At 45.4% G+C, this 26786-nt stretch overlaps 1 protein-coding gene across 1 annotated transcript in view; it reads left to right on the top strand.

Annotated features, from left to right (window-relative positions):
* LOC147709601 (uncharacterized) overlaps positions 1 to 26786 on the top strand; it is a 42776-nt gene that overhangs the window by 6454 nt on the left and 9536 nt on the right. Inside the window, exon 3 of the mRNA XM_086926055.1 lies at positions 1563 to 1658. Within this exon, the coding sequence (XP_086782181.1) occupies positions 1563 to 1658 (96 nt within the window). The remainder of the gene's footprint in view (positions 1 to 1562; positions 1659 to 26786) is intronic.

Below are 26786 nucleotides of genomic sequence, written 5' to 3'. Positions count from 1 at the left end.
ATCAGTACAGCCAGCTTTCCAGTGAACTTGTAACTTCTGACTTCATAAAAGTCCCTGCAGACACACATAATGGGCATTGGTAGACAAAATGGAAGAGGAGTAGAGGCTAACTTAACAGAATACATTTTTTACCGTTTAATAGTCCCTCCTTTTAGACTCTACTAAACACATTTTATCTAATTAAATAATAAAAAATATATATTCCTAGATACATAAAACTTCATGAGTAAAGAAAGCATAAAAGAGAACAAATTAAGATTCTTAGTGATATAATCACCATGACCACCATATTCCTCCGCTTATAAATCTGATCCTTTTGCCTGTGGGTTGCCATAATCATCTGGATAACATGCTATGTTTAGCTCTTTATTAAGACCTCCTATTTCAAAGGTAAAAATCTTACTAACGTGCTTCCCATAAAACTCCAAACCAAGCCATTGTGGGAGAATGGGAGTGGTATGAGAGGCGTTCCCCTTTTTTCCTGGTGTGCAGGCAACAATCCACAAACCCAACAATCAAAAATATTAGCAATAGTATGCGTATAATGCTACATTTGAATAAATGAATTGTTCTGGTAAGAAAACCTATGTTTTTTATCTAACAGTCAAAGAGTAAAATAATAATGTTCAGGTGTAGGTGTTGAGCATACAGGTGTATGCATAGGAAATTTCACATGTAGGAACCAAGCTATTACACAAATACTCATAACACTAGATAAACGTGCTGCCAAATAAATTAATGTCCATTTATGTTTAGTTTCTCTTGACGCAGGGTGTTGAATATCCGGGCGTTGTTCCTCCATGTTTGGCATCCTAAAATCAACAATGTCTTATATTGTCTCTTAAAAACGATGCACAAAAATATTCTTTTAAAAAATATCTATAGTTTATGTCCAATGCATATATCAGTCAATGGGGAAGTTCAGCATGAAAGCATTTTCACCTCAAGTTCAAGCTAAAAAAACAAAAACCGTTGAAGACTTGCAGTTCAATAAAAAACATAGTAATTAAAAAGGAAGTCAATATAGCAAGTATTCGAGAAAGATCGTCCACAAGTTCACCCCCTACAGCCTGAAGGATCATTAAATAGATTGCTTTTTTTTTTTAAAGAAATATTTCTGGGCCAACTGGTGGAAAGTTCAGATTCTATTTCCAACCCTGGGCAGAACAAAGTAATGTTCACACGGAGAGTATCAACAGTTTTCTGCACCACAAATCTTCTTTCCATTCAAAGATTCTTTTCTCTTCAGCTCTTGACAGGTCTCAGTTATTTATTTCAGCATGTCTTGACTCTTTGTTATGAAATGAAATGAAAATGTGTTTTGTAAAGCGCAAATAGCTTCCCAGAGGCGTCCAAGCGCTCTGGGCAGCGTTATCAGCTTGACATCAGGGTGGCTCATACAGTTCAAACTTTGCATTTACCAAGTTCATTCAATGTGGCATTCTGTATTTTCTTTCATGCAATTTGACCACTCGAATGCTGAAAAAAACTCTGACAGAGCACCATCAATCCTTTGCACGTTTTCAATCCAAGCTTTTCACTTTTATTTTCACTTTGATCAGTTTCAGACTTTTCAGCTATGGGTGCAAACGATTTTCCAAGGGACCACTGCAGACATTTTGGATACCCTTTCAGCCAGCTTTTTTCTTCCTCCACTGGTAGGTCCACAACACAAATTTTTCCTTCAGAGGCTGCACCTGACTCATTCACCTCTTTGACACCGCTTTCATCTTCATCAGTTTTCACTTTTTGTTTTTCCAGTGCAGTGTGCTTTAGTGCTTCTTCAGTCTGTGTGTGTTCCCTGACAGCTTGACTGACCCTCTTCTTGTTGGCTTTTGACCACTGCTGGCATCTTTTCTTGAAGAGGAGCTGTTTTATCAGGGGGACATGGGACCATAGTGTGTGAGAGGCATACACCCAATTTGGAAGGCAACCACATTTCACAACATTCGTTGCCAGTATCATTTAGAACAGGCCTTTCCATTTCACAGCATCTCTCAGATCAAAGTTTTGGCACCAACCATTATGCAGATCTTGTGTAGCCGCTGCAATCTGGTGAGAAACTGCACGCTCCACATCAGCCAGACCTTCACAGCAATGGCTAGTCTTTTCATCAGTGTTTTTCACAAGTGCATTTGCATGTACACATTCAAGCCACTGTAGTGATGCTGAAAACAGTCTTTTGCAAAGTGTAACTCTGTGCTGTCTTTGTGTTGCTTTACTGTGCTTGAAACTTCAGGCAGATAGCTGCAATCCGATCTTTGTCTAATCTGTTGTTCTGCACACATTATCTTTGAGGAATGTATGTCATTACATCGCATACTAATACCACACATGCTATTACAATGCGGGTGTTACTACGCAATGTCAATGACAACGGCATGCCATTACATCGCAAACTATTACCACGAGTATGCCTTTATCACGTATGCCATTACAACGCAAAGGCATGTGTGGTAAAGCTATACTCGTGGTTAAAGTTTGCCAGGTAAGTGACTACCTTACCCCTACCTCTACACAACCCTCCCCAACCCCAGTCCTCTCCCTACAATAACACTACACTACCTGCACGACCGCCCGGCACTACCCTAAAATACTATACAACACTACCCTAAACCCAAAAACACTACACTACACAAACACTACCCTAAAACACTACACTACACAAACACTACCCTAAAACACTACACTACAACACTACCCTAAACCCTCTACTACTTTCTGGTGCGCACTACACTTAACAATAGCCACTTGCTTTGTTAGTGTTAATGCAGTCGGCACATTTTTAAACTAACTCGCCATGATGGCTCCACAATTGTATGCAGTGTGGTAATAGCATTAGCTGCAGATTTGGTGCCATCGGGTAGCTTAAAACAAGACCCATCTACACACAATTCACCGTGAGCATCAGGCCGGGGCATGTCAGTCAGGTCCACTCAACCCTTTGTTTGTTTTTCAGTGGTAAAAATACAGTCATGTATATCACTGGACTGCTCAGAGGGCAATGGCAACAACGTATCTGTATTCAAGGTCAGGCAGCTTTTAAATATAATGTGTGGTGCTAACAAATTGCTTAGTCTGATTCAAAAATACATCAACTAAATGGGGAACAAAAACTTCAATTTATGATCCAGTACAAGTCCTGCTGATTGTCTTATTGAAATGGCCATTGCTGCCACGGCCTTCAAGCAACCAGGGAGTGACCTGGCCATATATTCTTTTTGCATTTAAAATCTAACCCGTCTCTCATCATTTTCAATACTCTCTTCTTGTGCTTTTAATTGTAATTCTTTAATTTTCTTTACAACAGTCTGTTCTTCAAATTTCTTCCTATCCCTTTCTTCTTTAATCTATTTTTGTTTAATTTGTTTTCTTCATAACCCTTCGGCATCATACATACTCGGCCTACTTTTTCTCTTAAAGAGCTGCTCTTCTACATATTGCAGTTCATTTAAATCAAAGGCACCATTAAAGTAGCCACTGTAAACTGGCATCTGCCTTCGTATATTTTTTCCACAATGTGCTAAACAGTATGGAAGTAATACCATATTTAATGTACATTTCATAATTCAGAGTGCCTTCTAGAGGTGGTGGCTGTCTTTCTTCTAGAATACTATTTGTATTGCAAAAACAGCTTAGTGCACGAAGAGTGCTCAAAACAGGCATGTTTACCAAATACTTCTAAACATTAACGCTAAGAGACTCTTATACCAAAACCTAAAGATGAGAGAACATTCTCACATTACCTGTCAAAGACATTTGCAAATGACTTTTTGCTAACAAAAGACCCAATGCGATCCTACCTGATCACACTACTCCGACCTGCTGATCCTCTGATCAATAGATCACCTCTAAAATGCCAACCGAAGAGCCCCAGTTGAAACACAAAGCCACCATGAAGGTCGGGTTGATCAGCTAAAAATCACCTTGGCCGTGAGAGCAAGTATCAGCCTGCGGGGCGCCCCTTAGTATTTCTGTCCTGTCGAAACGACCTCCTTCTGGCCCAGCTGTGTCCATCATTGGGGCCATACGTTGGGCGCCAGTTGTAGAAGTGAGGTTCCTATCAGTCTCACTGGTGCAGGTACACCCTTTAGTCTACGGGTTCACAAAATGAGGATCAACACTGGAGTGGAAACAAAATACAAGTTTATTTCACTCATGAGAGGAGTCCCCTCACTCAGACACAGCAAGTGCCAGAGGGAGGGAACTAACAAGTACAAGTTCAAATATGGAATTTATACTTTTCGGTGCCTCGTGAAACACATTGAAACCACTTTGTCATTGTTATATAATTACACAACCCCTTTTGGCATTTTTACATAATGCGTACATGCTGAACTGTTGAATCCTGATAAACCCCTGCCCACGTCATCTTTCTAAATAGGCAAGGGAGGTTACAGCGTTGGTGGGCTAACAGATTAGACATCTGTACACTTTCGCCCTTCAGCAGGGCAGAACTCCTTACTGCGGTATGCTAGTATTATCAGTACAGCCAGCTTTCCAGCAAACATGTAACTTCTGACTTCATGAAAATCCCTGCAGAAACACAACAAGCATTTTCAATGCAATAGGTCTCGCATTAGCATGAGTTTGAGAAATTGGCATTGTAAATAAAAATGTTTTTTATTTGTGTATTGTTATTTACAATGACAATACTTAATTTTTGTTTTAATGCGCTACCTATTGCATGTAAAATGTTTGTTAAAAATTAATTTTTGAGCCAAGCCATAATGGAACAAGAAAAATAAAGTTACCCTTGAATGTTTTTATATTATTGCTTAAAGGCCTACACTGTAACGGATTAAAATCCCAAAAAGTGTTTTGTTCATTATCATGTGCAGAAGAATAGCATCATAAAAAAATAATTACAATTATCTGAGTAACAACATAAATGTGTGTATATATATATATATATATATATATATATATATATATATATTTATTCGTGTTGGTATTTTCTTTTTAATTTTGCTGTGAATGCTGGCACATTGTTATGTTTATTTGATAATTTGTTTGTTAACAAATATTCTAGCAGTAACATAAGTAACATTGCAGTACCTTATGTGGCTAATAGAGGTTTCTTTAAAACTGCTGAGGGACACCTAAAACAGCTTGTGGTACTGCACAGTTTTCTTTGTGAATTTAAGTTTATTACTTATGTTACTGTTGTTTATTTTTTGTAACAAAAAACAGTAAACTTAACCAATATAACATTTTCAACAGTAATAGCTTACATTTTTATTAAGGCAAGACCTATTGGAATGTACATTTTTATGAATTATGCTGAAATAGTAGTTTAGTAGGTGGATTAATTAATTAATTATTTAATTGTGGGTTTGTAATGCGCTAGAATCGACTCCAGAAGGAGTATCTCTGCGCAGTAGACCGCTGGGGAACCCGTCCTGGCTTTCCCCGTGAGATGGTCCCTACTGGGTATCTCCAAGGTGAAACCAGGCATCCCCGGCGTATGTGGGGGGCCGTTGTGGAGATAAGGCAAGCTAATGCCCAGAGTTGCCGAGTGTGATCCCTGGTTAGAGTAGGCACCGAGATGAGAATTATCAAGTCTGCTGACCCTGGTCCACGACCCTGCCGCGTCGGGATTTGAACCCTGGTCCCAGGCCGTCCTCTGCTCTTGGGTCTGCCGCCTCTAACCAGTGAGCTACACCACTCCACCATTATAAGGTGCATGCATAACAACAGAAGCACGTAGTTGCAGTATGCAACACTACCTTACCCTTTCCATGGACAGCAGCGTCCCTTCCCTGCCAGACCTCACATAAAAAGCAAAGTGGGCCGGGAGACCATACCAATCAGACACTCAACACCATGCCCCTCGCAGAAATGCTCTTGAGTTTGTCATTAAGTTACAAAAAATAACAATAGCACAGCACTGACTACACTCAAATGCTTAATATCACAGTGGTCAATGGTCTCCATTAAATAAGCTAACACAAAAACAAACCTGTGTAAAGCTGCTTTTAATAAGCTCTCCGGCACCACTATAGCCACAAATTAATCACTATGAAAGTGGCTCTAATAAAGCCAGTATTCCAATCCAATCCAAAATTTCTTTATTTCGGTCCTTAAGACCATAAAAGATTCATACAAAATACATTTATACATCGACATTAAAAAGAACACATTACATTTTTAAAATACAATAGATAAAAGTAATTTCCATGTTATGCCAAAGATAAAAAGGGATTGGAAAGATCAATTCATGATTAGGAGGGAAAGTTTCAAAGTTAAAAGGGATAATTCTAATTTAAGAAAAACATTTCAGGATTTCTACATTTAGGCATGCAATAGTTTTTTTCTTATCTGCCACATAGCCATAATGAATTTAGCCACTGCGAATACAATATGAGGCAAGGTGCTAGTTTTTAAAATTCTATATGCAGACAGGTGGCACCTAGATCCCAGGTTCCTGCACAAGGGCACCAGCCAATATTTCCTGGGTCTATTATAAGCAGGGCAAAAGAAAAGAAGATGAATTTCCTCCTCGTCATGAATATTACATCCGGGACAAGATTTATCCCCCCCCTTAAGCCATTTACAGGTGAAGGTTTTAATGGGCAAAGTGCCTAACCTCCACTGTATAAACAATTTTCTCGCTAGGATGGGGAATATAATGTCCATAAAACCCTCGAATTCATAAGAATTCTTAAATTCCAAAAAGCGGTCAGTCAGGGTGCCGTTAGTAGAAGCGGACAGGAGGAGAGCTAAACTTTGTTCCTTGTAGATTATGACCATATTTTTGCTCAGGGTCCTCCCATAGCTCAGGCAGTTTCATGCGGTACACTTCTTTCTTCACAAAAGCCAGCCATGGGATTCTATCGCACTTATTCAGACTCATTACATGGGTGAGGTCGCGCCTGTAATGAGCGAGCTCGCTGGTGGTCCATAGCCTGTGCCAGAATCTTATTGGCTTAGACTCTAGTTCTACAGCGATAGATGGTAAACCCACATCTAATCTTAGGGGGAGCAGGAGTGTGCCACGAGGGAGTGCCAGAAGGCGTCTGAGAAAATTATTTTCCACTCTGGCCAGGTCACGCCCCGCTTTATATCTCCAAAGCTCGCTGCCATATAATGCAGCTGCTTTGGCCTGAGTTTTGTAAAGTTCTAGTGCCAGGCTTATGGGTTTAAAGGTTGAAGTGTTTACAACCTTCAGGATAGCACCTGAAAGTTGGCACAACTTCAGCCGAGATTTTACTATTTGGGGGTCCCACGATAAGTTCTCATGTAATGTGACCCCCAGGTATTGAAAAGTTGTAACCCTTTCCAAGCTGGCTTCGCCCAGGGTGGGATTTTGTCTGGTCTTTGGGGATGGATTAAAGTTCATGAACTTGGTCTTCTCTGTATTGATCTCTAGACCATGCTGTCTACAGAAGAGACCAAATCCATCTAAGATCCTTTGTATCCCCATAGGAGATTTGGAAAGCAGGATGGTGTCATCGGCAAACATGATAGCTGGCACCCTCCTGCCTGCCAAAAAGGGGGCGTCATTGTCTCTAACATTGTCCAGATGGGATATGACACTGTTAACAAAGAGGCAAAACAGGGTTGGCGCCAAGACACAACCCTGCCTCACCCCTCTGTGAACAGGAAACCTTGATGACAACACTCCATCCCTCCCACACCTGACCTGGGCGTAGTTGTTATTGTGGAGCCTAATTATGGCATGCAATATTTGCGAAGGAATACCTAGCTTCTTTAGGACCTCCCATAGTTTCTTGCGTGGGACCATGTCAAAGGCTGACCTCAGGTCCACGAACACCATGTACAGTCTCCCCCCCTCTATCCTCACCGTTTTCCAGTACAGGAGGACGAGGCGGAAAATCTGATCCATGGTGGACGTGTTTTTCCTGAAGCCAGCCTGAAGTAGACTCAAAATTTCATTGGCCTCCATCCAGTCCATAAGGTGGTCCAGGAGAAGACGGGAGAAGAGTTTTTGGGGAACATCTATAAGGCTGATCGGCCTGTAGTAGGCTGGGAGAAGGGGAGAACCCTTTTTGAAAATGGGCACTATCTCTGCCCCCAGCCAAGTACAGGGGATCTTCATGCCTCCTAAGATGGAATTGAAAAGGATTAGAAGGTACGGGCCCCAGATCTCCGGATGGTGTCTGAATAGATCACCAGGCAATCTATCCAGTCCTGGGGCCTTCCCCATTGTTAATCTCTCCACTGCACCCGCCACCTCACCAAGGGTGAATTCCAAACCAGCTGCAGAGGTTGATAGATCACCTGGGGCAATTTCATCCATTGTGAATTGTTCGGTCTCTTGATATAGTTTGCCAAAGTGATCTTCCCAGGCAGAGGATGCAATGTTTGGCTCTACTGCAGCTTTAGGTTCTCCTGTACCAAAATTTACCAGGGACCAGAATTTTTTGAGATCCCTGGCTTCCAGTGCTAGGGAGAGCTCCTGCCAGCGATTCCAGTCCCACTCTGACCTTGCCAGTGCCAGGGCAGCCTTATAATCCAGCCTAGGTTCGACAACCTTACCCCTATCTCCGCCTGCTTTTATTGCGGAGATGAGCTCTGTTTTAGCCTTTTTGCAGGAGGAATTTTACCAGGTTGAAGTTCTGGTCTTTTTACGTCGTGGGGCTACCACGGGATAAAAAACCTCACCTAGTGCTCCCACCAGGTTGGCATGAATTTGACCTAGTTGCTCGTTAAAATCCGGCTGTCTGGGCAGATTGATTAGATCCTCCATTTCTTTAAGGTTGGGGAGTGCTACTTCATAGATTCTACTTATATTATCTTCTGCACTAATTATTTTCCCCCATTTAACCCTTCGTCTGTTGGAGGTAAGGACCAAATTCCCGGGGTCACCACAGGGGTTGGATGATGGCAACTCACCAACAGGAGCAGGGTGTTTCATTTCTAGTATAAGTGCATTGTGGTCACTGTCTGTTCTAGGCACTATCCTAAAATCCTGGACCTTGGACCATAGGGAAATGTCAACAAAAATGTAGTCCAACCTCGATTCATGGTCCTTCCTATTAAAGGTACACAATGAAGGGCTGTCGGAGGGAGTTCGTCCGTTGCAGGCCCTCATCGCATAATTTAGAGTGAGGGACATGATTTGAACTGCAGGAGGGGACCAGGATTTTGGGTGAGGGGATTGACATGGTGGAACACCCCAGTAATCATATTCAATGGTGAGGGCGCCCTCCTTTAAACCTTCCAAGGGTTCAAAGTGACAATTAAAGTCACCGCCCATCACTATTTTACAATCACTGGGTAGTTGGCCCAGGAAGGACGAAAGGTCTTCAAGAGTAGGTGATTCCGAGGCCACACTAACAGGGCGGGAATATACATTAATAATTGCCAGATTTACAGCATTTGGCCATTTGAGAAGCACACACTGGATGTCCTGGGAGAACGTAGGTACACTCTCCGCAGAACACCCGATGTGAGTAGCCACCCAAACCGCCAGACCCCCCCCCCCCGAGGGCCTCCCCCTGCCACTCCATCTAGCCTGGATTTCAAAAACTGCATAGCCCGTTCTACTCAGGGGTTCCCTCGCCCAAGTATCCGGGAAGAGACGGATATCGCTCCTTTCCACTAGAAGATCCCAGTCCACTGTGTGAATTTTATTTGCAATACCCGCCACATTCCAGGACAGGAACTTCAGAACTTCTGTAGAAGTTGTTGGTGCCTGCCCTCCAGTTGTTTCCAATGTAATTTACGTAAAGCGTCCGCAGGACGTAGTGCGTGACAATGTACGTGAAGTTCCATAGTGGGCTGCAAGATAGGTGTAATATTAGGGACACACTGGGCTGGAAGTGTTAGAATACTGCCGGTTTGGCTCTGAGGTGAAGTGAGTACAACCCCCCTAGTGATAGGGGGCTTTAGTATACTCCCTTGGAAGGGTTCCAAGTCTCTAGTGGGAATCACCTTCACGCTATTTACCGCCCCCTGTCCTGCAGATTCACTTTCAATGTTTCCGATGGATTGTGAGGGAACACCCCTACAAAGTCAATCCACTTCATCAAGGCAAGTATATCTGTTGGGATGTGCATAATTAACTGGGGCGGGGAAGATGTTGTGCCTAGGCCTATATCTTGTCCCATCCACAGCAAAGCCCACCAGTGTCCAGCCATCATCCCTCCTCATGGTGTGGTTTGGGACATTAGGATAGAAGTATGAGAGAGGGACCAGCTCAATAGTTGTTTTGCCTGTGTTACCAAGCCAGTTACAAATATATGTGACAACCTGGGGGTTCCTAAAGCTAACAATAATACAGTCCCCCACACTTTTCTTAGCAGTGTACCCAACCCAGGGGACCCTTCTGACCATGAGAACCTCTCCCTTTAGGTGCGGTGGTAGGGGCCTATGGATATTTAGCCAGCTGATTACCTTGTTGCGTAAGGAGTCATAAGGTTCCATTACGCCACTTGCAAGCTCAGGTACCCCCATCAAGATAACAGTGTAACCCACCGCCTCAGGGGGTAAATGAACTGCCTTGTGCCTTGTTTTGGGGCCATCCGGTCGTTTGGAGCCGTTATCCATCTCAATGGATGGTCTCTCCTGACTGGGTAGAGTGGCCTGAGCTAATTGCTTTGATCTCCTAGGAATTGGTATCGGGGGCAGTGACCTGGGTGGTGGTACAGGTGCTATTTGACGCACCGGTATAGCGCTATTATTGGTATTCTCCCCAGGAGTAACTGTCGGAGTGGTTGCAACCATGGCCAGTGTGGTGAAGGAAGGTGGGATACTCCGGCAGTGGACCCCTGTACTACCCGTGTACTAGCTCCTTTCCCAGACTGAACACAATTACCCACACTTGATCCTTCAAGAGCTATCAATCTAGATTCGATTGAATCCAGTTTGAGAACAAGGGGATCTAGAAGGCTCCTAAGGATATCGGTAAGCGAGGCAATAAGGAGTTCTGTATTGTTGGGAGAAACCCCGCCGAAGATGAATGGCTCAGGGGGCACAGGTATAGAGGGAATAGGTGGAGTACTCAGTAGATCCGAATCCTCATAACCCATAACTGGTGGCACAGAGACACTTACACTATCTTCCCACACGGGCAGTATGGGATCGGTTTTGGCCCTTTTAGCACTTTTGGGCTTTCTTGATCTTTTCCTTTTCAGTTTCAGTACAGGATCCGCTCTACACCCCACATGCTCCAGTGAATTAGGATCCTTCCCTGGGCCCCGGACTGTGCCAGCTCCACGACAGGGGAGAGCTCCACATCACTGGTGACCCGTGATGTGTCCCTACCCCTCTGCGTGGATGATGGTGTCCTGAGCTGTTGCAGGACGGACTCAATAGTTTGGTCAATACTATCCATTAGAGACAGGTGGTTGGCATCAAGCAATAACTGTGTGCTAGTGTTAGTTGCTAATCTAGGAGAAGAACACACACCATTATTTTCTACACCCTCCTCTATTGGTGTTGCGAGTACCAGTGGGCCATTGCTGGCCGTCAAGTTAACTTTAGTAAAGAAATTGTCTAAAGTACCTGAGACTGCAGAAGCAGCCTTACTTCTTGTTTCCCTACTGGCCATGATGTATTGTCCAGCTTTTAGGGAGCCGACTAGTCAATGAGAGGAAACGGGGAGATGGGGCCTTAGGGGGGTGGCCCGGTCCGGTCTCTTCCGTCCTCTAACAGCCTCAAACGGCCTAAGCTTAGCCCGGTGCCCGCCCGCGCGCGTCCCGCGATGCGCGTAACAGGTGTGGTCTTATAGGCAATGGGCGAGGGTGACGTCAGGAGGTGGGCGTGGGCTCAGGGGAAGAGTCTCCAGGTGCGGCACGCGCCGTCAGGAATCCTGGGACTCGCAGTCCCGCTGGCTGTGCCTCCGCCCGCCCGCAGACATGGTGGTTCTTCTCCCGGTACTTTTGTTGATAAGGTCACTCCCGGTTTGTCTCCAGCAGCAAAGTCTCTCCCAGTGCAACTTCGAGCGGAACTTTATGTTGAACCCAAAATTGTAACAATATGTTCCCCTGAGTCAAAGCCATGTATTTTATAAGTATTATAACCGCGATTAGTAATTAATTGTTGCTTTTGTGCAGATGCACGTGCAATTATGAATAAATACTTTACCAAACTTACCAATCAAAAACAGAAAAAACCTGCTGCCTGTAATACAGAAAGCATTTAAAGCTGCCAGCTGATAAGACCCCCTCACCGCTTTTAGTACAAATTAAGCACTAAGAAGCGGCAGTAACAAAACATGCTGCTCATAGGCTATGCGGAATCTTATGAAATGGATATCAGTACTTAATGTACAATCTTAATAAAATGTATACAGCTGCTTTCCATAATGACAATTTATTTGATGCCGCACTGCCGTTAAAAATTATGGTGTTGGGGGAGGAGCTACGCCAGCAAGCAAGATGGCCGCTTAAGCTCCCGGCTCCGCCGACCTTCGCCAGCAGCTCGTATATCCTGCAAGGTATCCTGATTTCACACCGGACTCCCGTATGTGTGAGGAGTAGCTGACTCTGAAGGCGCAATCCCAAACTTTTTATCATACCGGGTGGCAGAGTTATGCCGTGTTTCATTCTTGGCCTACCCCGGAGCTGAAGCCGGGCCCTCGATTTCCAACCCATCCGGGCTGGAATTGAACAACATCGGCTGGAACCTTGGGCTTTGTCCGGTCTCCTGAACGGAGATATAATCTTCCTGGTTCTTGACGGCGATTTCGTATCCTGCCTGCAACAAACACGCTACGGCGTGTCATATCGTTTGCTGGCCCCGTATCCGACGCCTGGAGACACAGTAAGTGGGGGTGCACACGGGAGCCCTGATCAGCGGCGAAGGAGTAACATCGTGAGGTGAGAGCGCCCGTTGTTGGTGTCCGCTCCAGATTTGCCTGCTACCCCGGAGAAGCCGGCCTCCGGGGGTTTGCATCCTCATCTGTTGCTTGCGAGAGAAGATGGAGGGGACAAAAGACACGCCACCGCTGCACGCCGTAATGGCGGCAATTAGAGCACTCCACTCACAGATCATCGTCAACTACCGGGCACTGTCGGTAACGATGGACGATCTTTGCCGGAGACCGGACAGTGGCTTTTTGCCATCATCGCAGCCAGCGGTGCTACCAACGGAACATCGTATATCCGACTTCGAGGTCCCTGTGCAGGAGCCGGATTCCTTTGGCGCTGCGGATTCCTATAATACAGATCGCGCGCCCGTGAACATTGTCAGCGATCCCTGCTTGAGCCCTATCTCGTCGAACATCACTATGGACAACCTTGACTGCCTCAACAAGATCATCTGTGACTATGGGAGAGTTTTATCACCCTGCCACGCTTTTCCTCACTTGCTTTGTGCAGACTGTGACCTTTTATCCTTTAATTGGCTTGTTCGTACTGACTTGAATTTCCATGAAAGCTTTACCGCTCTCACTGTTGCTGTGGCCTGGGTTACACTTGCTCCAGGGAACACTTGTACTGGCCAGGGTTAACTTCTGGGGCTTTTCAGGACACAGGACAATAATGTAATCGGTTGCTGGGATTGTGACCTGTGGACTGCGGGAGTCTGGTGGTATGTTTGGTACTTCCCCGGATTGATTGTGTACTTCGCTGCCCTGTCTTTTGAGTTTATTTTCCGGGGGGGTCGCATCTGGTGGGGGGGGAGGGGAGTCCGTGAGTGTGTGTTTTTGTTTCTCCTCCTCCGCTGCTTTCTTATTTTAGGGGTGCTTCTGGGCGACAGGCACGCTGCTAGTGGGTTAGGCCGTAGCCATTGCAGGGTGGTGGGGGGGGTTTGTTATTTTGCGTTTGTTTTGTTCTATGGCCCCTTTTTTTCTTCTCTTCTCTCTTTTGGGTATTCCTCTGGGCGACAGGCGCGCTGCTAGTGGGGTAGGCCGTAGCCATTGCAGGGCAGCAGCGTGGGGGGTGTGAGGGGGGTTTGTTATTTTGCCTTTGTTGTGTTCTATGGCCCTTTTCTATTTCTTTTTCTCGCAGGGTCTGGTCGCGATATCTTTCAGTTTCATCCTGATGTATATGAGTGGGCGGGGTATGGAGTGGATGGCTGTGATGATAGATAGGTAGCTTAGTTCTTTACCCTTAGTGAACTTACTGGCGCTTGTGTTTTTACTGTTGGCCTATTTTGATTCACGACTGCTTTTAACACCTATCCGCATAGTTTATACCTCCGAAAGTGTAGCTCCGGCTATCCTGTATTTTCTTCTTTATCTCGTTCTGGGGGGGGGGTTAAATATAAAATGAAACCTTATTCATATCCTTGATTCGAAATGTTCCCGATACATCGTCTATCCTTTACCGCTGCCGGACCCATGGGTTGTCGGCTGAAGAGCTGTGTTATTGGCATTACTGATCCGTGTTGCATGCATGTGGTACCGGCCCCTGCCGCTGCAGGGTTACTTTTGTATCTTGTGTTGAACGATATAATAAAGGTTTAAAAAAAAAAAAAAAATTATGGTGTTCTTTTGGAGGGGATTGGTGCACAATTATTCAGCACTTTCTAAGCAGGTTGTAAGAAAGTAGAAATGCTAAACTGCTTATTATAACGCATGCATAACAACAAAAGCACGTCGTTACACCACCTTACTCTTGCCATGGATAGCAGCGTGCCTTCCCTGCCAGACCTCACATAAAAAGGAAAGTGGGCCGGTAGACAATACCAATCAGACACTCAACACCATGCGCCTTGCAGATATGCTCTCAGGTTTGTCATGAAATTTTCAAAATATAACATTAGCACAGCACTGTCAACACTCAAATGCTTAATATCACAATGGTCAATGGTCTCTATTAAATAAGCTAACACAAAAACAAAACTGTGTAAAGCTGCTTTTAATAAGAGCTCCGGCACCACTATAGTCACAAATTAAGCACTAGCAAGGCTGGGAAGTGTAATGATTCTATAAACTTTTTTCATCTTACATGCTCACGCTTTCGGGTACATTAATATAATGTACACAAGTCTCATATAGAAACCTGTTTTCTAACGGCGGTTGCCCTTGCTGCTAGACAGCCTTCAAAATTAATAAAAACAGCACAGGTGATACAAGGCAAGAACGTACCCGGTGTGCATTTTATTTTTGTGCGCAGGGATACGCCCAAAAGAGTAAACAAAAGAAGGGAAGCACTGTGAAAGTGCATCTTGACCACTTGTGTGTAAAGCTGCATATACTGCGTAAAGTTGCTAAATGATGAAAAACAGGCACTTGCTAAAAGAGAGAAGGTTGGCTGAGACAACAAGTCTACAGTGGTGTGAACGAGTTGAATTGTGTCTTTATATGTTTAAAAAGAAGTATACGTTGCTAAAGAAAAATGGACAACTCACCTTGAAGTTAACATCGGTATAATTGAGGGTAACAGTTTCTATCCGGCTACCCTTACATTAAAACATTTTTTAAATGCGCACGCACCCAGTTGCTTAAAGAAAGGTGCATGCGTCAACAAGCCTGTGGTAGTGGGAGCGCTTTGTATACATTTAAATGTGCATTTTATTGGTGAGGAAAGTAACACTTTCCATCAGGCTACCTTTATATTGAAAGCTCTTTGAAATGCGCATGCATGTAGTTGCTAATGAGAGCGTGTGCACGCCAAAGAGTCTGTGGTAGTGGGGGGCCGTTTCTATCGTTTGTCACTGTGTTTGTAAAAATGTGAATGCAGACGTGTTTTCCTGCTTAAACAAAACAAGCTGAATGAATATAAGCTCCAGGGCAAATGTTAGCCCCTGTAACTGTACATTTTTGGCACTTTACAACAAGACAGCACATGTCAGCAATTAATGCACATCAGGACAGCCCTAAATCAGAGGTTCTAAAACAAAATGTATGCTTGTATTGCACTATCACATTTGCGTAGCGCTTCATATCCCTGACACGGCCTTGAAGCGCTCCTATATGCATCGGTCCCATTTCGCAGTCATGTTTGTGAGGGTGCTGGGTAAAGAGTGGTCCGTCTGGGAGATGTTCGTTCAAATGCATGAGGTTTCATGGACATGCTCCGAATAGAGTGCACCCAGTGTTGCAACCCTAATCATGTGGTGTTGTGACGAGTGTGTGGATGGGAGCAGCCATGTTTATCCTCACGGTTAAAAGGCATTATCTACATAGTGATTTTTTTATATAGCTCTAGCGAATCAACTTTCATGAAGAACTAACCGGGAGCCAAAGAGTAAACAAAGAAAGTAAAGTTAATAAGCACACCTGTGCTCACAATGCTACAAGATGGCGTGCCTAGCAACCAGCTGAAGGGATACACCATCCCATGCTATCACCTTTCGCCACTAGGACTCGTCTATGCACAAGAGGCATGACCGGTTCATTTGATAAGCTTTTCTTTTAGGGCAGATTACTTTACAAGCTGCTTATACATAAATAAGGTCTGTTTTGTGTAAGACATAATTGGAATGTGCACATCTCAGCTGCAGAGAACGGTCGTTGCCATGCTGTAATGAAGATCTTATGTGAGGACCAACGATTCCTATTATGTGCGTTCCGGCACCAACAACTGCAATAAAGAAGTCATTGGAGATAGTCCGAAATACACTTCCAAACAAAAGTACCCACAATGCTTTATAGAAAGATGCCCAAAGCAGTGCAATTTCAACCAATAATTTCTAAAGTGTGCTCGTCAGATGTGATACAAAGCATCTGGAAACCTTATTTGTTTAAAGAACAACCCTTTAAAGACACAAATCACTATGGTGACTTGATGTTTTATAATAGACACTAAAATGTCACCTTTGGGGAAAAAAATGATTTTGCCCAAGAAACTGCAAAACTATCACTCGTCACCTAAGGCACTTAGACTCCCCTAATCTGTTTCCCAACACCCACGTCTCAAACAAGCAACTTTGATCACCAATATCCAAGAATTCACAGATTGTTTTCCTCCGAGCGGGCGTGGCTTCAGCGTACGTCTCGCGCTTCCAGACTCTCCTTTGACAAGTTCGGGAGGGAAAGTGAAAGCGCGCCATGTGCGTGCTGTCTTAACGATGGGACAGGAGATGTGCACGCGTACAGAGTGAACATCTCCTGTCCGTAAGCGTGCCATCTCCTGTCCCCCTTCAGAGGAGACACCAGAGAGGAGACGCTGTGCACGTGCACATCGCCTGTCCGTGCACGCATATGGTTTGTATCCCTTCGCAAACCAAACCCACAACAATAGTCTTGCCAAGGCAAAGTAGCGCATGCGCTGCGTTCGCTAGGCGAGACCTAAAAATGGAGCCTGGTATACAAAATAGAAGAGGATTTCAGGCTAACTTAACAGAATACATTTTTTACCGTTCAACAGTTGATGGTAAAGTGTGATGTGTCCACGAGCATTGAAGGCTGCAGAGAGACAACATAACATACGTAAAGGAGTACCTGGAGCTGAGAGAAAATACATATTCAGCAGAGTGCATTAATATGAAGCCTCTGGATCATAGTAACGTACACAATTTTGCACACATGTCTGGGGGATGACCTTCTGTCTATGTATATGTGAGGATTCCAAGCAAATGTGAGTAGGGAGACGATTTTCAGCCTATTAGGGAATTTATGGGGTTTTGGTAGTGGCAAAGTAGTTGCCGCATGACTTCAAGACATTGGTATTTTGTGGTTTCCAGGGGGAGTTCTGAAGGGTAATATTGTCTGCCCCCTTTGGGTAGGTAATCCAGTTCAGCCAAGATCGGAAGGAGGTAGCAGCAGTACTCTTCCAATTGGCTAGTACAGACTTACAGACCGAAATTAGTAGTTTATCTACCAGAAGTCTGTCATATTGCAAGTGGATTTTGGGATCTAGTAATCCCTGGATTTGGGAGAGAAAGTCTGTTATGTGAAATATGTGACATGCAAAAGGTTGGAATCTTGCCCAGGATCTGGTGATTACCAGCTGGTGTGGTAGTTCAAGTCCCTGAACGTAGGAGAGCATAATTGCCAAAATCAGCACAGGTCTAAGAGGTGCTGGTTTTGGGTGTTTGTGTGCCCTTCCTAAAAGTAGCATGGAGTCCATTCCTACCTAAAGCAGGTACTGACATGACACACATTAAACAAATCCAGTCAGGCTCGAGCCCGAGGAAAGGTATTGAGAAGAAAATGCTAGGGTAAGGTCCCAAAATGAGAGAACGTATATTTGGTGTGTTCAATGTAGGTCAGGAGGCCCAGATCTATGTCACATTTTCAGGGTATACACATAAAATACATTTACCTACAACAAATAATAATAAAAATGATTTACATTGGCGCTATCCTGAAATGTTGCTTTTTGCTATCAGTCTGGCCCTCCTGGACCCATTTTGGGTACTGCTGATGTACATTATCTTAGGTGTCACTTTGTCACCACATTCAGATCAATGAATGTGCAGTCACCGTAATGTTGTCATGAGGAGGTTACAGATCACCTACACTAGGTTAGTCAGAGTAATGCTGCTCTCGAAATTTGAAATACACTATCAGTGCCAATAAAGAACACACGTTAACTCCAAAAAGATATTTATTTATTTTTGCGTGGGAAGTAGCATTATCCATCAATCAATCAATCGGGGTTTGTAAAGCGCGTCGGGGTCTCAAGGTTCTGGAAGGAGAGGGGTGGTTGGCTGCTGGCCCGTCTGTGCTTAGGTGTTCAGTTGAAGAGCCAGCAGGTCCTGGGGTCCTTCCTAAATTGTGTCAGCAACGGGGATTGTCTGAGGTGGGTAGGTAGGGTGTTCCACGTCTTGGCGGCAAGGTCGGAGAAGGATCTTCCTCTTGTGGATCCCAGGGACAGTGGCCAGAGTGAGCTGGGTGGAGTGGATGTGTCTGGTGGGGACGTGGAATGAGAGACTGTGGTTCAGGTATTCTGGCCCTCAGCGCTCTAAGTGGAATTAAAATACTGGAGGGTCTCATGAAGGGGCATGGCCAGTGTAATTAAGATGCATCATTCTGGGACACTGGTTAGTGCCCCAAACCACGGCACAGTAGCTGCTGCCTTTGCAATTGTTGTTGCTCTTTATCATCCGCTTGAAACCATTTTAATCCTTTTTGCTCCAAGTTTTAAACTTTTCAAACATTTTTAATCCATTTGCAAGGAAATGCCATTTCCTGTGTTTTCTCATATTCAAGATGGGCCATCCGAACCTCTTAGTGCAAGAATACGTACTAAAGCAAAGTTCATCAAAAGCAGTTTATTGAGAACCCAATGAATTTCGGGCCTCCAGGGGCCCTTCGTCAAGGGTAACTGAAAGATCAATTAAACAAACATTAATATATAATGCACCACTATATGTACTAAATCACATGATTATCAGTTGCAACACATTTAAAACAACATACATGTGATCCAATAATGCGCTATAATCTGACTGGAAACGTCCTAAAGGCTCCCTCACAGTTAAATCACATTTATAGATGCAATTCTGTTTTGATCTTTTTAGCATTCCTATATAATCACCAGGTCGCCTGTAGGCTCTTATGTTCTCCCATCCATTGTACTCGCCCCTCCCTTCGTACCCATTACCAACATCCCACTGCCACGACTCCCTCTCCTTACAACTAACATTCCTATGCCTTTCTCACGTCCCAACTATCAGATACATACTTCCCAACCTCTCTCTACACATGTTCACGCATACACCAAACATACTTATTAACTGCTCAATCTCTCCTTAACCCCTTCGATGCTGATGACGAGCTCAGCTCGTCATCAGCCACGGGTGGTGTGTGCGGATGACGAGCTGAGCTCGTCATCTAACGCGGCTTTTGGAAAAAAGCCGCGTAGGGGAAAAATAACCGCTGCAGCGATGCGGTTAACATCGCAACCTTCTGCTCGAGCCTCCCGTGTCTAAATTCCAATAATTAAGGGCATAGCTTAAAACCCATAAGCTAAAAATCTGTGTTTAGCATAGTGTGCCACCCAACTTGTATTTTGCTGTTTCTGTCATTGTATCCAGATATGATACAACAAGTAACATCATGCGTACAAGAAGTCAGGACTATTGGCTTTGTCATTGGTTGTTAGTTGCATAAGATAAATAAGCAGCAACTATGGCTTGTATATAATATTGAAAAAGCTTCCACTTACAGCCCTGGCGACACCACGATAATGTTGCTGCTCCTGAGTTTGAAAAAGAGAAGGGAAATCCAGAGAGAAAATGAATCTCTTTAAAGAATTTCTCTTCCCCACAACGCTCACCTGGCATGACCTCATGCCGTAACCTCTCTACTAGTGAGAAGTGGGCCGTGTGAGCACCCGCACATCGATGTGCCTGCTGTCACTGCAGTCCTGAAAAAATCGGACCTCCTGTGCCAGGTCACAAAACAGCCTGCTAGAGACGCTTATCGAGGCCCCCATTAAAAAACTGCCGGTGTCAGCACCGGTGAGACCTGGCCCACTTACAGCCCTGCTGGTCCTGCATCATGGAGGGCTTTGTAGGCATGAGTGAGGAGCTTGAAGTTGATTGTTTTGTTGACTGGGAGCCAGTGGAGTTCTCAGAGGTGTTCGGAGATGTGGCTACAACGAGGGATGTCAAGGACCAGTCTGGCTACTGCGTTTTGAGCGTTCAGAAGTTTCCTGAGGAGTTTCTGGGTGATGCCGGCGTAGAGTGCATTGCCGTAGTCCAGTCTACTGCTGATGAGTGCGTGGGTGTCTGTTTTTCTGGATTCAGTGGGGATCCATCTAAATGTCTTTCAAAGCAGGCGGAGTGTATGGATGAACGATGAGACGACGGCGTTGATCTGACGCATCATTAGGATATATTCGTTGTCATCTTTAGAGTGGGCAGGGGGGGGCCTTTGCCCCAGCTCTATTTTTCCTGCCTCCTGGGACAGACTACCACCACAGCTATTGAAGGTGATAGGAGTGGCCACAGAAAAACAAACAGACACTGCATCTTGCCACTCAGATTAATGTATTCAAATACCTTTCAATGCAAAGCAGAGGTGTTTGCTTAAATGTGTGTGTGTATAGAAAACATATACTGACAGTCGCCGCATTGTAATTGCAGTTAGGTCAGACACTCCATAGGAAAGATATTTTTGTTTATTTAATACCTTTGGTGGTGATTGACGAATCTGCACAAAACCTAGAAAAAAACACTCTTGACTCCTTCAATGAAAGTTCAGCACCAATCTGTGAAGAGGGAGACAAAAAAAGGGGGCTCTTAAAAAGTGCGATTTTTCCCATGTTAATTCCCAGAGGAAAGTTTGCTCTCAGGTACAGGAAAAAAACTGAAGGAAATGACACCAAATTTCCCAAAAACTTAGAACTTTGCTCAAAGTGTGCTTTTTGTTATTTGGTGTAAGCCCTTTCAACTATTTTCTAGAAATTTGCATTTTAAATAAGGTGCTCTGGCTGGGCATTAAAGGGTTAATGCAGGTAAAAAGCCAGAGATCCGCTGGTATCCAGATATGCTCCGATTGGCCTATTCAGAGTGGACTGGGGTGGGGTGGGGGGGGGGGGGGGGGGCGGGGGATCATGATTGACTGGTAACATAACAGAGAATATGTTGTAGCAGCCATTAAGGGAAAAATCAAAGGCCACGTAATGGGTCCGGGTGATAACACCCTGATATCCAGATCCATGTGGGACCTTCTCAGGTCAAAATTAAAAATAAAATATTTTGGGTTGTGGGGTTTGCCTTACTATGGAGTACCCAGCAAGGTTCCCCTGTGGTACTGCGGTATTGGTGCCAGTACCACAGTACCAAAAGAAATTAAGACAACAAAAGAGAGATAGACCAGACCCACAGGCTAACTACCATTGTGCAAGGTATAGGCAGTGCACAGTGGGGGTTGGGCACAGGGCCAACCCACCGCAGCAAGTGGCTGGATATGGTGGCTTAGTGAATAATCATGCTCTGCACAGGCCTGTGTTTGACCTCAACGTCACAGGTTCAAATCCCCGCAGGTGCACTCAGCCTTGCATCCTTCTGAGGTCGATAAAATGTGTACCATTGAGTTAGGTAACAGCAAACATCTGTTATTTAGCGCCAAGATAACCTTCAGGCTGAACGTGCGATTTACAAATACACATCTTATGTTATGTTATGAAGGGTGGGCCCCTGGGGATGTGTGTGGAGGGGGTTCGGCCAGGACCTCGGCGGACTGCTCAAGGTCATGCTCCGCAGGGATTTGGCAAAGCACTGTGGGTTTAGCTCTCATAAGGAGTTGGGCACAGAGCCTGGACAGAGGTTTGGCACCCACAAGGGGTTGGACTCTGCAGAGAGTTGGGCCAAACCTTGTGGTCAATCTCAGAATCGCATAACCAACACCTGGTCCACGGTATCTGATGAAGCGCCCAGTGAGATACTGAAAACACATTATAAACAAGCATTTGCAATGCAATGGTCTCGGCATCATTAAAGGTAGAGCTATTGGCATTGCTCATGACATTTTTTTTCTTTAAATCAAAAATAAATGGGCATTGTCATTAACATTGCCAATACACTGCACTCAACAGCACACAATGCTCTGCACACTTGCTCTGCACCCTCACCACTCTGCCCTCACCACTCTGCCCTCACCACTCTGCCCTCACCACTCTGCCCTCACCACTCTGCACTCACCACTCTGCACTCACCACTCTGCACTCACCACTCTGCGCTCACCACTCTGCGCTCACCACTCTGCGCTCACCACTCTGCGCTCACAACTCTCCGCTCACCACTCTGCACTCACCACTCACCACTCACCACTCACCACTCACCACTCTGCACTCACCACTCTGCACTCACCACTCTGCACTCACCACTCTGCACTCACCACTCTGCACTCACCACTCTGCACTCACCACTCACCACTCTGCACTCACCACTCACCACTCTGCACTCACCACTCACCACTCTGCACTCACCACTCACCACTCTGCACTCACCACTCTGCACTCACCACTCACCACTCTGCACTCACCACTCTGCACTCACCACTCTGCACTCACCACTCACCACTCTGCACTCACCACTCTGCACTCACCACTCACCACTCTGCACTCACCACTCTGCACGCACTCACCACTCTGCACTCACCACTCTGCACTCACCACTCTGCACTCACCACTCACCACTCTGCACTCACCACTCTGCACTCACCACTCTGCACTCACCACTCTGCACTCACCACTCTGCACTCACCACTCTGCACTCACCACTCATGCACTCACCACTCATGCACTCACCACTCTGCACTCACCACTCTGCACTCACCACTCTGCACTCACCACTCTGCACTCACCACTCTGCACTCACCACTCTGCACTCACCACTTACCACTCTGCACTCACCACTCTGCACTCACCACTTATCCACCGTTCCCCTCACCCCCCACCCACCCCCTCAATTAACTGCGCATGTTGCATACAAACTGCACAGAGCAGACGTACTTTTTCGTCGGGCCAAATGCTTCCATTGTAGCTATGAGTTCGACTTCAGCATGATTGCAAAACGCTAAAATAAGTATAAATTGAAGTGTGCAGAGGTCCTGAGGCACTATGGGTGGGGTGTCGAGCACAGCAGGCCCGGGGGCGGATCTAGTCCAAACTTTAAACATAAAAGGCCACTCGCACAACAGGTTGGTTGTATGTGCCTTAAGTGGACAGCGTTAAAATGCAGCCTGCATCCCGCTCTCCTGGGCTTGTGTTGGACACGCCACAAAGGGTCACGGCTATGTGAATATTCGCCATGCCTTTCCCACGCTCAACGCCGTTTTAAATTCACCCCTAAAGTAACTGGCACACGTGGTGCAGAACGTGGGAAAACACCACGGCTATGTGAATATTCGCCATGCCTTTCCCACGCTCAACGCCGTTTTAAATTCACCCCTAAAGTAACTGGCACGCGTGGTGCAGAACGTGGGAAAACACAGAAGCCCTTGTTTCACATGGACAAAAGCATTAAATGTGCTGGAGAAATACCTTAACGCATTTTAATGTGACGCAAAATGCTCAAGAGTTTTAAAGAAAAAAAATCCCTATAAGTTTTTAAAGAGAAATTCCCAATAGGCCATACGTTTTCCATGAATTAATATAGTTAGTAAAAGTCTAAAATAAATTATTGTGGCTGCAATTTTTTAATTTCTTTTTGGTGTGGGGGCAGATAAGTGAAAGCCCTGCTTAAGCCCAACCTGTTTGCAGTTTTCTTGCGCGGCCGCCCCGGAAGTCAGGCACGGTCGCCTGTGACGGGGGCGGGGCCACGTTCACACCGGAAGAGGAGGCAGGCGGAGTCGCAGCGTCTCGCGGCCCGGGGCTCCTGTGAGCGGTGTAGAGCCCCGGGGCCGCGCCAGCAGGAGGTTGGGCGCCGCGTGCTGAGGTAAGGTAGGTGCACGTGTGTGTATGCTTGTGTGTGTGTGCTCGTGTGTGTGTGTGTGTGTGTGTGTGTGTATATGTATGTGTGCGACGGTGACGGCGGGGGAGGGAGGGGCTCGGTGCAGGGGGAGGGGGGGGCTCGGTGCAGGGGGAGGGGGGGGCCTCGGTGCACTTGTGTGTGTGTGCGCGCGTGTGTGTATGAGTCAGGGGTGGTGTCTCTGTATGTATGTATGTGCGTGCGTGCATGGGCGCGTGTGTGTGTGTATGCGCATGCGTGTGTGGTGCTTGCGCTTCCCAGGAGACAGCGCCTGGCCACAGCGCGCGTTCCAGTTACAAATCGCCTGGAAGGATGCGCGTGGCCAGGACTGTCTCCTGGGACTGCTACTCGCTGACATAAGATCTCGGCGGAGACGCGCTTACGCGCGTCTTTTAGCCGAGACCTAAAAATTGTGATGTAATATGTGAGCTCATAGCAGTGCATGATGTGGGTGCAAGTTATAGTTAGTTCACCAAACAGAACGTGCAAAATAAAAATGACTCCCTGTAGGAGAGAACAGCCTACCACTTTTAAAGTTACAGATAGAGGGTACACACATGTGTTTCTGTTGCTTCAAAGTTGCAACACTGTGCCGGGCTGCGCTGCATGTGCATAATTGATCCAGCCAAAGGGGTCTCCTTTTTTTTTTTTTTTTAGGCCTTCACTGCTTGTCTCCCTTGTTTTGAGTTGTGCGGCTCAGTTCAGATACAGACGTTTTTTCAATCTCTCTACGTGCTTTCCTCTAACCCACAATGAATGCCTACAATTACTTTAAAACTGTAAGCTAAAGGAATATTACATATTCCACTATATAGACACTACATTCTTAGGCTAATTCTCAGAACCATTTGCACTCTTTGACTTTGTGGCTGCCTCTGCCTGACTTCTCATGCATCAAACCGGAATTTTTGATGCTGAAAGCAAAGTGGCATATTGCCTCAGCCTTGAATATCTTTGTCATCAGTGGCAGACAGGTGATACTTTTCTGCCACAACCTTGTGACAGTGTTTCAGTGCAGTTCCCTGTGAGTCATGCTCACTATTTATGGAAGGTTCCTCCATATCTGCTTCTCACTTACTTGTATCCCTTCAGATCCTCATGTGCAGCAAAGCACAGTTTTCTCCATAAGCATGCAGTTTCTCAGGTTACCTTCCAGGGCCACTGAAAAGATATTTATTTATTGTTGCGTGGGAAGCAGCATCATTAGGACATATTCACTGTCCTCTCTTTTTCTGCCCCCCATGGGCATCTCCTCCATCACAGCTGTTGAATGTGACAGGAGCCACCACAGAAAAACAGACAGACACACCATCTTGGCACTCTCATTAATTAATTGGTCCACGTAGCTTTCAGTGCAAAGCAGGGGGGTTTGCTTAATTTTGTTTTGTGTGTGTAAACATAGCTACGATATGAAAAAATATGGACCCATACACGCATACAAGGTCAGATTTATAAATTTTAAGGAAACCTTTCCTGATGGTTGCCCCCTTTTATTTACAGTTATGTCAGAATGTTCATAGTAAAGGTATTTTATGTTTCTTTAATAAGTTTGGTGCTGTTTTACGAATTTGCACAAACCTAAAAAACACTTTGGGCCAGATGTATCAAAGGGTTTTACCCATTCTGTGTTTATGGGAAAATGTGTTTATGAATATGGCCCTTTGCCTCCGATTTGTCTAGAGGAGGACATAAAAGGGGGGCTCTCAAAGTGCCATTTCCCATATTAATTCCCAGAGGAAAGTTTACTCTCAGACGCAGAAAAAAACAGCTGAAGGGAATTGCACCAAATTTCGCAAATAGTTAAAACTTTTCTCAGAAAGTGTGTTTTTGTTATTTGGGTAAGCCTGTTCAGCTGTTTCCAAGAAATTTGCATAAAAAAGGGGGGCCTGGGCTGGTCAGTAAGGGGCTAATGCAGGTAAAAAAACATAGATCAGCTGCGGTCAGATATGCTCTGATTGGCCCATTCAAAGTGGATTGGGGGGGGGGGGAATCATGATTGGCAGGTAACTTAATAGAGAATATGTTGTAGCAGCCATTAAGGGAAAAATCAAAGGCCACATAAGGGGGCTGGGTGGTAACACCCTGACCTCCAGGTACATGTGGGACCCACTCCTAAGTCAAAATTGAAAAAAATATATTTTGGGTTGTGGGTTTTGCGATACTGGCACCTAGTAGTGCGGTTCCCAGCAAGGTACCCAATGGTAGTGCGGTATTGGTGCAGGTACAGCACTAAACCAAAACCAAAACTATTAAGAAAACAAAAGAGTAATAGACCTGCCCCAGGGGCCAACTGCCATTGTGCAAGCTATAGGCAGTGCACAGGGGGGGGTTGGGGGGGGGGGGGGGGGGTTATACAACTTCGGTGAGTTGGGCACAGGGCCAAGCCACCACAGAGAATAATGGTTGAAGGCTGGGGATGTGGGGGGAGGGGCCTGGACCCCATGGGGTTTTGGACCAGGACTGTGGTGCATTGCCAAAGGTTGTGCACCACAGGGGTTTGGCCACCCACTGTGGGTTTAGCGCTTGTAAGAAGGTGACCCAGAGTTGGGGCACCCATTGGGGGG

This window comes from Lissotriton vulgaris, chromosome 6 (assembly GCF_964263255.1).
Source record: "Lissotriton vulgaris chromosome 6, aLisVul1.2, whole genome shotgun sequence".
Classification (NCBI taxonomy): domain Eukaryota; kingdom Metazoa; phylum Chordata; class Amphibia; order Caudata; family Salamandridae; genus Lissotriton; species Lissotriton vulgaris.
Note: the sequence above shows the minus strand (reverse complement) of the source record. Positions and strands in the feature narration are given on the sequence as shown.